Source organism: Rattus rattus, chromosome 2 (assembly GCF_011064425.1).
Source record: "Rattus rattus isolate New Zealand chromosome 2, Rrattus_CSIRO_v1, whole genome shotgun sequence".
NCBI classification, from domain to species: Eukaryota; Metazoa; Chordata; class Mammalia; order Rodentia; family Muridae; genus Rattus; species Rattus rattus.
The window spans coordinates 156,995,925-157,007,953 of NC_046155.1; the positions used below are offsets into that span (position 1 = coordinate 156,995,925).

The 12,029-nt window shown below is 42.3% G+C and overlaps 1 protein-coding gene across 2 annotated transcripts; it reads right to left on the bottom strand.

The window, feature by feature from the left end:
- Nucleotides 1–479: 479 nt before the first annotated feature.
- On the bottom strand, nucleotides 480–7,593 carry LOC116894389 (carcinoembryonic antigen-related cell adhesion molecule 3-like). Of its 2 annotated transcripts, none has more exons than XM_032896096.1 (4): nucleotides 7,423–7,593; nucleotides 6,025–6,384; nucleotides 4,005–4,364; nucleotides 480–625 (listed from the first exon to the last, which is right to left on the bottom strand). In XM_032896096.1, the coding sequence occupies exons 1-4, from the start codon at nucleotides 7,484–7,486 to the stop codon at nucleotides 501–503; spliced, it is 909 nt and encodes a 302-aa protein (XP_032751987.1). In that variant the 5' UTR covers nucleotides 7,487–7,593; the 3' UTR covers nucleotides 480–500. The 2 variants fall into 2 exon arrangements, 1 of the variants encoding a protein (XP_032751987.1); XR_004387024.1 differs by having other exon boundaries at nucleotides 486–625; nucleotides 2,671–4,364; nucleotides 7,423–7,561.
- Nucleotides 7,594–12,029: the final 4,436 nt, after the last annotated feature.

Sequence of the window (12,029 nt, forward strand, 5' to 3'; positions counted from 1 at the left end):
AAATGAATAATCATTACAGGATAAGATTTGAGAATTCAATAAAGAGAAACATTGATGAAAATCTATGTACTACTGAAAATGAATATTCATATAAGTCTAAAGCCATATGGAGGCCTTATGGATAAAATGGCTCATGAATAAGATTGTGTTATCAGGGTTGAATGATATAGAGAAGTTGGATCATTCAATCAAGAGCAAACATCAATTAGTAGAAATCCCATCTTGGAACATCCTTGGCTTAACTACATGTCAGCTCTGCAGAGTTTGAGTGCCCTAGAAAGTGATACAGTGGGGGCTCCTTTACACTGGTGGACACTGGCACATTATGTTGCCTTGGAGTAATGGCTATTTCTACCTATAGGAATTTGTTGCAGAAAATTTCTCCATGTTGTCTTTGCACTCGGTTGGGTTCTAATCATGTGTCTCAAGCTGGGAACAGTCACCCATCCTTAATAAGACAAGTAAAAGAACTGAAAGAATACTGGTAAGCAGAAAGCTATTTATTTGTAATAGATAGTATCAGTAGAAGAAAAGCACATGTCCAACTTTTGTTTTAGATTCTTCAAGGTCCTGGCCTGTAGTTCACTTTCTGGTCTTCGATTGTCTGAAGCCATACTTCCACGTTCTGAAGTAAAATGAACATAGAAAACCAAATGATAAGTACATCTAAGCAGTCCTGACTAAGGTATAAACCCACTTACCCCACCCCATCATTGTTTGAGTTCAAGTCCATTCTATACTGTGACCTTATGGCAAGGTGAATTCTCTTTCCTAAGAGAAAGTTCCCCTTTGGCTAGGGCCTCTTCCTTCTCTCATCATGAGATGTGTGGGTAGATTCTCTTTTTGGATGGGAATTCATTATTTCAATCATCTAATGAGCTGAGAAATACAAATGCCTCTTAAAATATCTTCCTTTCTGCCAAGTGTGTGATAATATGAAAAACTTATTAGGTACAGCCAAGATATAAGACCAATTCCTGCAAGGACTAGTTTTTGGTAGCATAGAAAGTCCCTAGACCAGTCTCTGAGTGCTGCCCATTTTGATTAAATTTAGGAATTACAAATTGGCTTGAAGCTGGTAAATCTATGAACCGAAGGAGACCTGTGTGTGAGTTCTGTTGGGGACAGCACTGGTCAGAGGGTGCATGGGAGCACAATCTTTCTTCACTGTGTAAAATAAGAAACAATCAAAAATTTGGAGCAATGTCAAATGTCATGGTTAGGTCTATTTATAAGAAATCTGTCCTAGCCTCTGTGGACAGTGAGGCACATAGGGACAGGGCCAACACCAGTGCGAGAGACCCTTCCTTTCTTCCTCTTCCTAACACCCAGGAATCACAAAGCAAGTTGCATCCGACGCTTCCAGATTATATAGTCTAATGAAACTAATTGTGTCTGGACTTTAATATTGTGCCACTGGATCACAGGAGTGACCTTGAGGCAGTGTTACAATATGAGATGTAGGTACATATGATAAAGCCATTAAACAGCACTGATTGTGTCACCCCTTTCCTGGGAAGGTCCATAAGCCACAGGAGGACTGTGAGCCACACTAGGAGGAAGGTGACATCAAAAGGGAAGCAGAGGATACAAGCAAGACTTTGGGGCTGGCAGCCTTGTCCTCTACCTTTAGACTTGGGGAGTCAATATAGAGGTGCAAGATGTGTTTTTGTCTCTTGGTTTGTTACACACACTAACACCACAAAAGTCAAGATACATGGACAGGATTAAGAGGAACATTTGTTTCTTCTGCTTTCTATACCATGAAACAGGAAAGGCAGCCATTGAGATGGGAATGAAAGGGGACCAGTGAACTGGGCAATGCAGGTACGTACCATCATGAATGAAGGGACAGGGGATGAGTAGCAGGAAAGGAGTAACTATAGCAGAAATGTTAATGACAGCAACAATGGGAGTTAAAATGACTTTGGAGACTTCAATGAGAAAGATCTAAATGATTACATGAGGTGTATCACTCTGAGAACTGCTACATACATCAGCATCCCTAAGGTGCTCTTGCACTTGTCTTCCTGGTGGATGAAGAATAGATCAGAGAGATTGGATAAAGGTCGTAGCCTCCAGAATGAGTAAAGAGTGTGCACTGTCAGACATAATAGGACTCTACATGTAATTTTTAATCTCTAGAAGAGTTCTAAGGCATCCATTCATAAACCCATTCATCTACCCATCACCACCCATCCATAAATCAATCTACCACCATCTGTTTTTTTCATTCATTAATAATTCCCTTTTTCCTTCACCATAAAAGTATTGAGTTTCACAGTAGACTGGGATTGCTGTCTGTAAGCAGGTGAGGGTAAGTGAAAGACAAGGTGAAAGCCTGTGATGGGACAGTAGAAAAGTAGGGCTGGCTGATAGTTTTTGAGAGGTGGGAGAGATAGGAGAGGGAAGGAAGGAAGATCGAGGAGGAGAAGAACAACCCAGATCCATATGGCTTTAAATAGCCCCAGGTAGCTATGAATATCATACAAAGGATGGATATTACAGGATAATTTGTCTAATCTAAGTGGGCAACTTATATTAATACTAATTGGCTCTGAGTTCTTTGGGTGTTTTGTGGATTGAGAATCTACTGATATAAATATGACTGATAAATTACAAGCTTCTAGAGTTTTGATTTTACTGGGTTGGGGGTTTGAGACAGCTAACCTTAAGATGGGCAGCTGATGCACGGGACTGGCTTGGCACCAACCTGCCATGGAAACATAGCAAGTTAGGTGAGAGCTTTCAGAGCAAAGTGTCAGAGAGTCTGCCAAGATGAGAACACTTCACTGGTGTCTTGTGGCCTGCCAGTGCCTGGCGTAGTGTGGGATGGATTGTCTATTTTTATTATTTAAGGCTACACTAGACTCTGTGATTTGCGGGATCTTGATGGAGGGATAAGCCAATGCCTTCTCCCTATGCTTCAAGAGAAGTGAACCCAGCACACTAGGAAATCTATTATCTGAAACCAAGAGCATTGTAGTAGGAGAATTAGGCTGGAGGGTGTGTGTGTCCAGAATTCAATTAAGGCTTTATTACAAAGTCAAAACTGGCTGTAATTTGTTGCTTCCACTGCCTGGACCAGACTCTCCCTGTGAGATACTGATCCCTAAGGTGAAAATTTCTGAACCCACAGAACACATCTGACCCACAAATACTTAATAAGGCTGCCTAGGGTAGATACGTTGGGGCTCTGACTATACACAGTCATTTTGTGTTTCTGATATACCAACCATGGGCTGTGTAACCTTCATTCAACCAGTGTCTCTACTGTCTCTCAGGTTCCCCACAGTAGTAAACAGGGGAACTTATCATTTACTTGTCTTTAAGTGAAACTCAAGTACTATGTCCTAAACTTGAGACTGAAGAGCTGTTAAATTCAGGAGTGCATGTTGTTATTTCACTAAAGATGAGAATTTCCCTAGGGTGAACTCCTGAGAACAAGCAATGGCCAAGAGGACCCATGTTCCCTTGGGGACACAAACTTTCCTGTGAAGTCTAAGGACTATCAGGACAGTCAGTACATTGCATGGCAACCCACCCAGCTGTTATGTCCATGCTGAATCTCAGGAAAAGGAGACACCCAAATGACCTAGCCTAATCATGATTGCCATGACAGATGCTGGGTTGTTCCACATGCTCCAAGACTTGCATGCAGAATGACACACTGCTTCCAGTCAGCTCTAGCAGGGAGTCAAATTCAAGCAATGTCATGAAGCTTTCTCGGGGCCATGTTTTGGGTGAGAGCCCAAAGAATCTGAGCTGAGGATCACATCCTTGGACTGAGTTATCATTACTCCTGTCCAGCAGGTTCCTGTCAGGTCAAGGCTTTTGATTCATTTCAGTTTGCCCCATGATGTGTGTCTTGTACTAAATTTCCCAAACCCAAGTGAGAGTACACAGTCCAGAGGGGAGTAAGTTACAGTCCAAGCCTCATTGCCTTAGTTATACAGAGAAGAATAAACCCCACCATCACCTAGGAATCACAAAGAATCACTTACTGTTTACTTGGACGTCCACAATGGCCCATTCTGATTTCAAATCCATAGATACGGTGCGTAGGGTGTAAAGCCCTGTGTCTCTCTGTGTGACATTCAAGAGCATCAGGGATGCATCATTGCATATTATCACTCTGTCATGATATGCATTCCCCACCATGCTTGAATTGGTGAGGAATGAATGGCTTGCTATCTTAAAACGGTCAAGTGGATGTACTCCCTTGTGCCAGAAAAAGCTTTGAAGTTTCTCTGGCAGATTGTACGCCAGTAGAAAAATATTGTCATTTTCAGTAACTCTAGGCGGCACCAACTCAGTTGAGAGTTGTGAAGGGGTAAGATGCTTCCTGTAGCCTAAAGTTGGACCTAAATGGAAAAGAAAAGAAAAAAGAAAGAAACCATCAAGTGATTCTTCTGCATTTGGTGGGAAGAGTAGTCTCGGAGTCCTCAGCATGTGTGTCCGTCACTCAGCCTTGGAGTGTAGGTGAGTATCCTTCATAGTGGAGGTCAGCAACACAAATTTCACGCCTTTAGTGCACGTGAACTTTCTAATGGGTCTCTCTCCTCATCGGTCTCTATCACTCATCCTTCACTGCCCTCAGATCTCTGCTCAGACCCACAGTGTGTGGTGAAGGTTGCCCCCAGCATCTTCCTTGATAGAAACTGGGTCTACACATCGACACATTTTTATTAGACATTTTATGCTGCATTCTTGATGCCCTTGTACATGTCTCTTACCATCCAGTAGAAGACTTTGTGGCCTGGGATCAATCTGACAATCTTAAAAGACCCAGTCCCTAGAAAGGGCTCAGTGGATGGATGAATGAATGAATGAATGGATGGATAGACAGATATGTGTTCCAGGTCACTGTGTGTCCATGCATTAATTTACCAGCTTCTCAGGTTCTAAGCTTATTACAGTTTTCATGCCCCAATTTAATTTATTTTTATTGACTTTTACATTGGGGAAGGGGACAAGTACTCAAGCATGTATCAGTGTATGTGTTAGTAGGTGTAGGTCAGAGGACAGGTTGTATGACTCAGTTCTCTCCTTCTACTATGTGGAATATGAAGATTGAAGTCAAGTCATGAGGGATGACAGCAAGTGCCCATATCCCCTGAGTCATCTCACAGTTTACTTTCATTTTAAGAGTCATTATCATAGGTGGGGACATTAGTCTTCAGAAAACACTTGCCAAAGTAACCAATGAACTTGATAAATGAACATTCCAACTTTTCTCTCCCCATCATACCATTTCCTTTTCACTGAGAGCTTCCAGCTTTGGACTTCTGTATGCATTTCTGTGTCTTCTCACATTGCAAACAGAAACCCTGAGTCTACTCTGCAGCCCTTATCCTCTTTAGGAGACTCAAGACAATCACTTATCTAACTTCCTCCCACATGTGGATAGGGAATGATGCAGGCACCTGTAGTGGGATTTCTTGCCACTGTGTGTATGTTTGCATGTAGACCACAGTCTCTGATGTCTATTCTGTTATCCCTCTTTGGAGAACACCTTCACCTCCAGCAATGCCTCTAAGCCTTGTTGCTCTGATATTAGTTCTGCTGTTCTCTCTCACTCTGATCTAAGTTTGGAATAGAGGTCTGGACTTAGGGTTACTGAAGATCCCATAGTTTCCTCATCCCTTTCTTTCTTTTTTCTTTTTTTCGGAGCTGGGGACCTAACCCAGGGCCTTGTGCTTGCTAGGCAAGCGCTCTACCACTGAGCTAAATCCCCAACCCCTCCTCATCTCTTTCTAACCTCAAGTGCAGGTTCATGGTGAGAGGCACAAGGGTTGAGTTGACAACCTTGTCTGAGTTACTTATCACAAGACTTCCTCACTGTAGGTGCAGACAAGTGAGGTATTCTGGTCTATGAAAATTTGTCTCCATAATGGATGTTCTGTACTAATCCTCAAAACACAACCCAGAAACACAATGCAGAAGCAAGGTAGATCCAGTTCAGGCCTGACACTCCCCTGAATGTATCCTACCCACAACAGAGTTCACAAAAAATTGACTTACTGTGTACAAAGAATTCTGCACGTATTATTTCAGGTCTTGTATTTGTAGTGATTATTTGTAGAGTATAGTGTCCTGAGTCTTGTCTGGTGACACTCTTGATCAGCAGAGATCCATTGCTGAGTACTGTTCCTCTACCACGGTGTGAAGGTCCCTCCACACAAGACTTGGTAGCTATCACATATCTTGCAATTTGAAAAGTCCTGAGAGCTCTGACCCCTCTGTACCAGTAAAAGGCAAGAATATTAGGTGGCAGGCTATGCACAAATAGAAGAACTGTTTCCCCTTCAACAGCAATGGATGGCACTGATTCGATGGTGACCTGGGTAGTAGTGGGAAGCAGCCAGCAGGTTAAAAGGTAGGCTAGAAGGGAAGAGAGAAATTTCATGAACGTTTGTACCTCTGTATTTGATGGAAAGATGAGATCTGTGTCCTGAGTGGACATGCTCATCACACATAGGTAAGGGAGGGACTGCTGTATTAGGAAGGGGTGAACAACATAACCTCCAGTCCATCTGTGGCCCTGAACCTGTTCCTTTCTGTGTATGGAACTCTCTTCTTGGGTATCATTAGGACTCTCCACATTGCCCTCAGCTTCCTGCTTACATTCACAGTACTTGGGCTGAGATGATGTCTCCTGTTACCTGTTATCTCACTCTAGAGATCTTCACTTTCTTTCTTTTTTTTCTTTTCTCTGTTTTCTCTTTGGTCTGAGCTCTCTGATACTACTTCTAGATGGTCTTTCTGGTCTAACTTACAGTCTAAGGCTTTATTAGAACTAAGAAGATTCTGACATCTTTGGAAGGCTCAGAACTGATAAATGCGTGGATACCTTTGGATAAGTAGGAGAGTGCATGTGTCAGGGATATGCATAACCAGGAGAGTATTTACAAAATGCTAAAATATGAAGACAATTACATGTTTAGTATAAGAGTTTGGTATAGTTTGTATGTGTGGAGAAGGATAATGCATATTTTTATGTGTACTTGTGTGCATTTGTGTATAAGTGAATGCGTACACAGCATATACATGGAAGTCAGACACCTTGTGTGGTGGGAATTGAACTGATGTCTTAGGTTTGGCAGGCAGCAGCATTACCATTAAGTCATCTCAATGGCTCTCCCTAGTTTGGATTTTATTTAGACAGCCACCCTCTCATGATTGGGGACATCAGTCCTCAGAATATAGCTGTCCATGTGATTAACTTAGAATCAAGAACAATGATGACATTTCTCCATTATACTATCTTGTGTCAATTCCTGCTGTGGAGTGCCTGCTTCTCTCTGTGTAACTTTCCCCCAAACCCTGAGTCTACACCTAGGTTCTTGGCTTCTCCATGGACCTTCAACAATGCTCTGAGCTCCCCTTCTCCAACTCAAAGTCAAAGAGTGGTCTCCTCACCTGTGAACAGAAGACTCTGCCAGGAGGTACAATCTTTACAGGAAAGTGCAAGAGAGTTCATCATGACAACTGCCTCCTGCTACCTGCTCTGTGCTTCCTCTTTGAAAAGCTCCAGCTCCTGTGCTGTTCCAAGCTCTGCTCTCCTCTCCTGTTGTCCTTCCTCCTTTTATCTGAGTCTCCTCCCAGGTAGGAGCCCCTCCTAGAATTATATAGGCTGGGGACATTTCCTGAGAACAAAACACATTAGTTCATTTCTTCCTATCTCTTGCTCCCTACCCTTTTTCCCTTTCCTCTAATTATGTCTAAGTCCACCAGACTACACATTGAGCAATAAAGCTGAAAAGTCTCCTTAGGCCCTTATATGACCTTATATGGACAAATGGTGCTGTGGATTTATATGCAAGCAGAAAAATCATGAAGAACACAAATGAATATGCTTTTGACTCTTCCCAGAAAACTGATGGTTTGAAGTTTCTGATGCTATGATAAACACCCTGATTAAGAACAGTTTAAGAAAATAAAGAATTTACAGGCTAGACTCTGAAGTCAAATCAATCAATGTACACATAAAAGACAAAAATCGGGAGTCAGAAACTGAGGAGGAGAGCTGTTTAATGGGTCATTCACTAGTACTCTCTCCTTTTTTATGTTCCTCTCTGTGTGTCTTTGTTTCTGCCTTTCTCTGTTTCTGTGTTTCTGTCTCTGTGTCTTTCTCTCCATTTCTTTCTCTGTCTCTGTTTTTGTCTCTCTTTTTCCTTCTGTCTGTCTGTCTCTCTGTCTGTCTCTGTCTCTCTGTCTCTCTGTCTCTCTGTTTGTCTGTCTCTGTCTGTCTGTCTCTGTCTGTCTGTATGTCTCTCTCTCTCTCTCTCTCTCTCTCTCTCTCTCTCTCTCTCTCTGTCAGATACATTATTCACTATCTTTCTGGGTCAATCCAGAACCAACTGCATAGGGATAGCATTACTCATAGTGTCCTCGGCTTTCCTAATTTAATTAAGATATACAGAGGGCCCTCTAAAGATTTCTTCAAAGTTATCTATAAAAGACAATGACTGACTTGAGTGTCTTCTAGCCCTATCCCTGTGAGTTTAGGTTGTGTACACTTGAGAGTAAATGCTAACTACGCTAGAAGCTCCCTCTTATCCAAGGAAGTGGCCATCACTATTGACTGTCACCATCACATGTGCTCTCGACCAATGCCACAGAGAGCTGGACCTTCAGAGATGGGACTCAGTGCAGAAGCACCGAGGTTAGCTTTCCGCTTCCCAAATTCTCAAGCACAGAACTCTTTGGTGTCAATCAGTCACATTTTCATTCATGAAGAAGGTAGTGAAATTGGTAATATGGTTTATTCTGACTCAGGACAGGCCTACGTATCCCCTTCACTTCACATCCCAATCAAAATAGCATCACAGGTAAGTCAGTCACCAGGTGAGAAACAATAGACCTGGGAGCAGAGCTCTGAGCTGCTTTTTGTCCCCCATCTACTGTACATTTTCATGTCATTTGACTCTCTATGAGCAGGTTTGAAAGCAGTGGGTATTTGTCCTAGGTCAGGAAGGTCATAAAAGGAAATGCAGGAGACAGCAAGACATGGCTTACTGACAGAAATAAATATATGTGCGTTCCTAAGGTCCTTACCTTCCCCTATAATGCTCCAAAGACTGCATGAGATATTCTGTAGCTCCCCACATCAGATTGAACCTTAAGAATCAGAGAGAAAAAGAGAAAGAACAAGCGAGGGTTACCTCAGGATGTACAGGAGAAGAATGAGACTTGATTGCACCCACACAGACTAGAAAACATTTTCTTCATCTTTCCAGAACACCAAGAGACTCTACCTCAAAGGTTAGTGCAAATCCACTCAGCAGAGAACGTAACTGTGCTACATGTAGTCCTATTGATGCCAGTGGCAGAGCTATGGATGAGGTAGGCATAAGGCCCCCCCTTTTTTTTAAGAAAGATTTATTTATTTTTTTGTATATGGATCCTACAGTGTTGCTGTCAGACACAAAGACATTGGAACCCTTACAGATGGTTGTGAGCCACCATTTGTTGCTGGGATTTGAACTCAGGACCTCTGGAAGAGCAGTTTGCTTCTTAACCACATGAGCCATCTCTCAAAAAAGCGCCCCTGTTGTTCTTAATGAAAAAGTGGCAGGTCAACATGTTTTCAGTTCAGGATCCTGGAGGTCACTGTCAATAAAGACATTGGAACTATATAGATGGGTGAGGGTAGGCAGAGGTTTGTTCCTGGGTAGATATAAGAGTTTAAGATGTTATTAATTTGTCATTCTGGCCACATCATGAAAACAGGAAAAAAGCTACTTCCAAAGCCACTTATGATATCAAAAAAGGGCAGGAGAAGTGCCAGTTCAAGAGCAAATCACAGTGCCTGTCTGAGCCGGAGTGTTTTGGGTTGGGATAATAAAGACTGTCAGTTTCAACCTAGTTGTCCATGTGGGTGCTTTGGTTCATGAACCCAAGAGGAACTGGTTATTCATGGTCTACTCTTGTGTTTAGGTGGTTAAAATAAGTAAAGAAAGACAATTACTATCAGCTACAATTTTGAATAGTTCTCTCATTTGTGTTGTCACTCACTAGGTTCCAGTTTCAGCACTGTAAAGTCCAAAGTCATTCATTTTAACACTGGGTAAAGAAGAGTCACATTTTCTTCAGACCATGTGAGAGGTTCTGATGATTTTATTACTATATGCAGGTTGTATAACGAAACTCAGGCTCACAAGATAACGTGCCCTCCTGTTTGGTTGGAGTTGTAACTTGTAATGTTGGACTTGGATAGCATTATTTTGCAGGCAGGACAGAAAGAAGTTGGTGCTCTATGGGATCTCTGATCCTTGCAAAAGCTTCTTTCATCCAGTGTTGTCTAACTTAATTCCACCCCCAATAAATGCCCTTAGAAATCTAGAGTGAGGTGATGCCGGCAAATGCAGGGGGACTTGAGAGCTACAATACAATGACCTGACCCCCTTGTGCTTGGAATGGAAACAGTCTGTGTCACATGTAAGCTGAGTCTCAATGTTTGTTATAGATCTTGGAGCTGAAGGCAGAGCTCCATTGACACTCCTCATCCTTACCGACACACTGCCTGCCTGGAGTCAGAGAATTCCATGTCTCTCCAACTGCACTGATCTCCAATGCATAGCCTGGGTCAGCAAATCCCAAGATTTTAGTGGTAAAATCTATTATAGGTAGCACTGAAAAACAGCTTCCCTTTTTGTTTCCTGAGCAGAACCCACACCTGTTTTCAGGACTTTATGTATGCAGAGAAATGACAAATGAATCTAGAATCAGGTAACTATGCAGAGTGGGTCATAACAAGCATGAGGTGTTTAAAATCAGTGTATTTCTGAAAGAGAGTCCTATGTTAGAAGCAATATATACTGATAGGGACAGAGCAAAGATAAATCATTAATGTTGCAGAAGTGACAGAAGCACACAAGAATGCAAATTATTTATGGTCTAGTATGTGGAATTCTGCAGAAAGTCCCCAGGCATGTGACTTAGTTCTGGAGTCAAATCTAACTGTCCATTTTTTAATTTTTGGTTCCTGAACAAAATGTCCTCTCAACCTATGCAGGACCAAGATTACTATCAGTTCTTCCCTGCTCCTCAGACAGCTGAGGAGGCCTCCAGGGTAGAGACAGTAGACATATGATGGCAGACAGATTACTCATGCTCACATCTGCTTCCCATGGTCTATGTGAGCCTGAGCAGAGCGAGCCCTGTGCTAGACTCCGGATTTATTGGAAAAGGCACAACAAAGCCTTTTCCTTCACATTCCAGGAGGAGAGACAGTGGCACACCAGATAACACATGATTTCATCTGTAATAGGAAGGATAGGCAGGCCTGGAATCCTTCAGAAGTTCTCCAGAGGCAGGAGTTCTTTTTGTATTTCAGTTTCCCAGATATAAGACACATTGTTATTGAATGTTGAAGTCTTTATATTGTCACCTTAAATATGAACAACACATAAGCTTTGGACAGGAGAGCTGTCTAGGTGAGCAGCCTCTCTTACTATTTGCCTGAAGGAGAGACTACATTAGACTTAATCAATGAGGACACTGCAGTGTTAGGAGGACTTATGCTTTCTGTTTCTCTCTTTGGAATTTTGACTATTTTGTGGAGTCTCATAAGCCATTAGAACAACTGACCAATGGCACAGGCAGCTGGACAGCTGTGCTCCTCTCGCTGTGACTCACCAGGACGTGCTCTGGTGGTCTAACTAGGTGCACTATTACAGTGCACTGGCTGGTCCATGTGTCAGGAGTTTCAGATAGATATTGAATTTATCTATTGAATTAGCTCTAACAGGTCATGTTACATGCCTGCCCAGACACTCTCAGAGTAACCTGAAATCAGAAGTCTGGGATATGGATCAGAAATAAGGAGGTCTAGTGGTCTCCCTTATTCTTTTTTTTTCATTTTTAATATTTTTCCATCGTTTTTCCTTTTTTCTTTATTAACTTGAGTATTTCTTATTTACATTTCGATTGTTGTTCCCTTTCCCGGTTTCTGGCCAACATCCTCCTAATCCTTCCCCCTCCCCTCCTATAATAGTGTTCCCCTCCCCATCCTCCCCCATTAC

Bases quoted from the DNA above. Each gene is read 5' to 3' on its own strand.
- LOC116894389 (XM_032896096.1), bottom strand. From the start codon at position 7,486: ATGATGAACTCTCTTGCACTTTCCTGTAAAGATTGTACCTCCTGGCAG. The intron at 6,385-7,422 runs GTGAGGAGACCA...CTTCCCTTCTAG, and splicing joins GCAGAGTCTTCTGTTCACAG to CCTACCTTTTAACCTGCTGG. The intron at 626-4,004 runs GTAAGTGATTCT...ATTTTACTTCAG, and splicing joins TGTGGACGTCCAAGTAAACA to AACGTGGAAGTATGGCTTCA.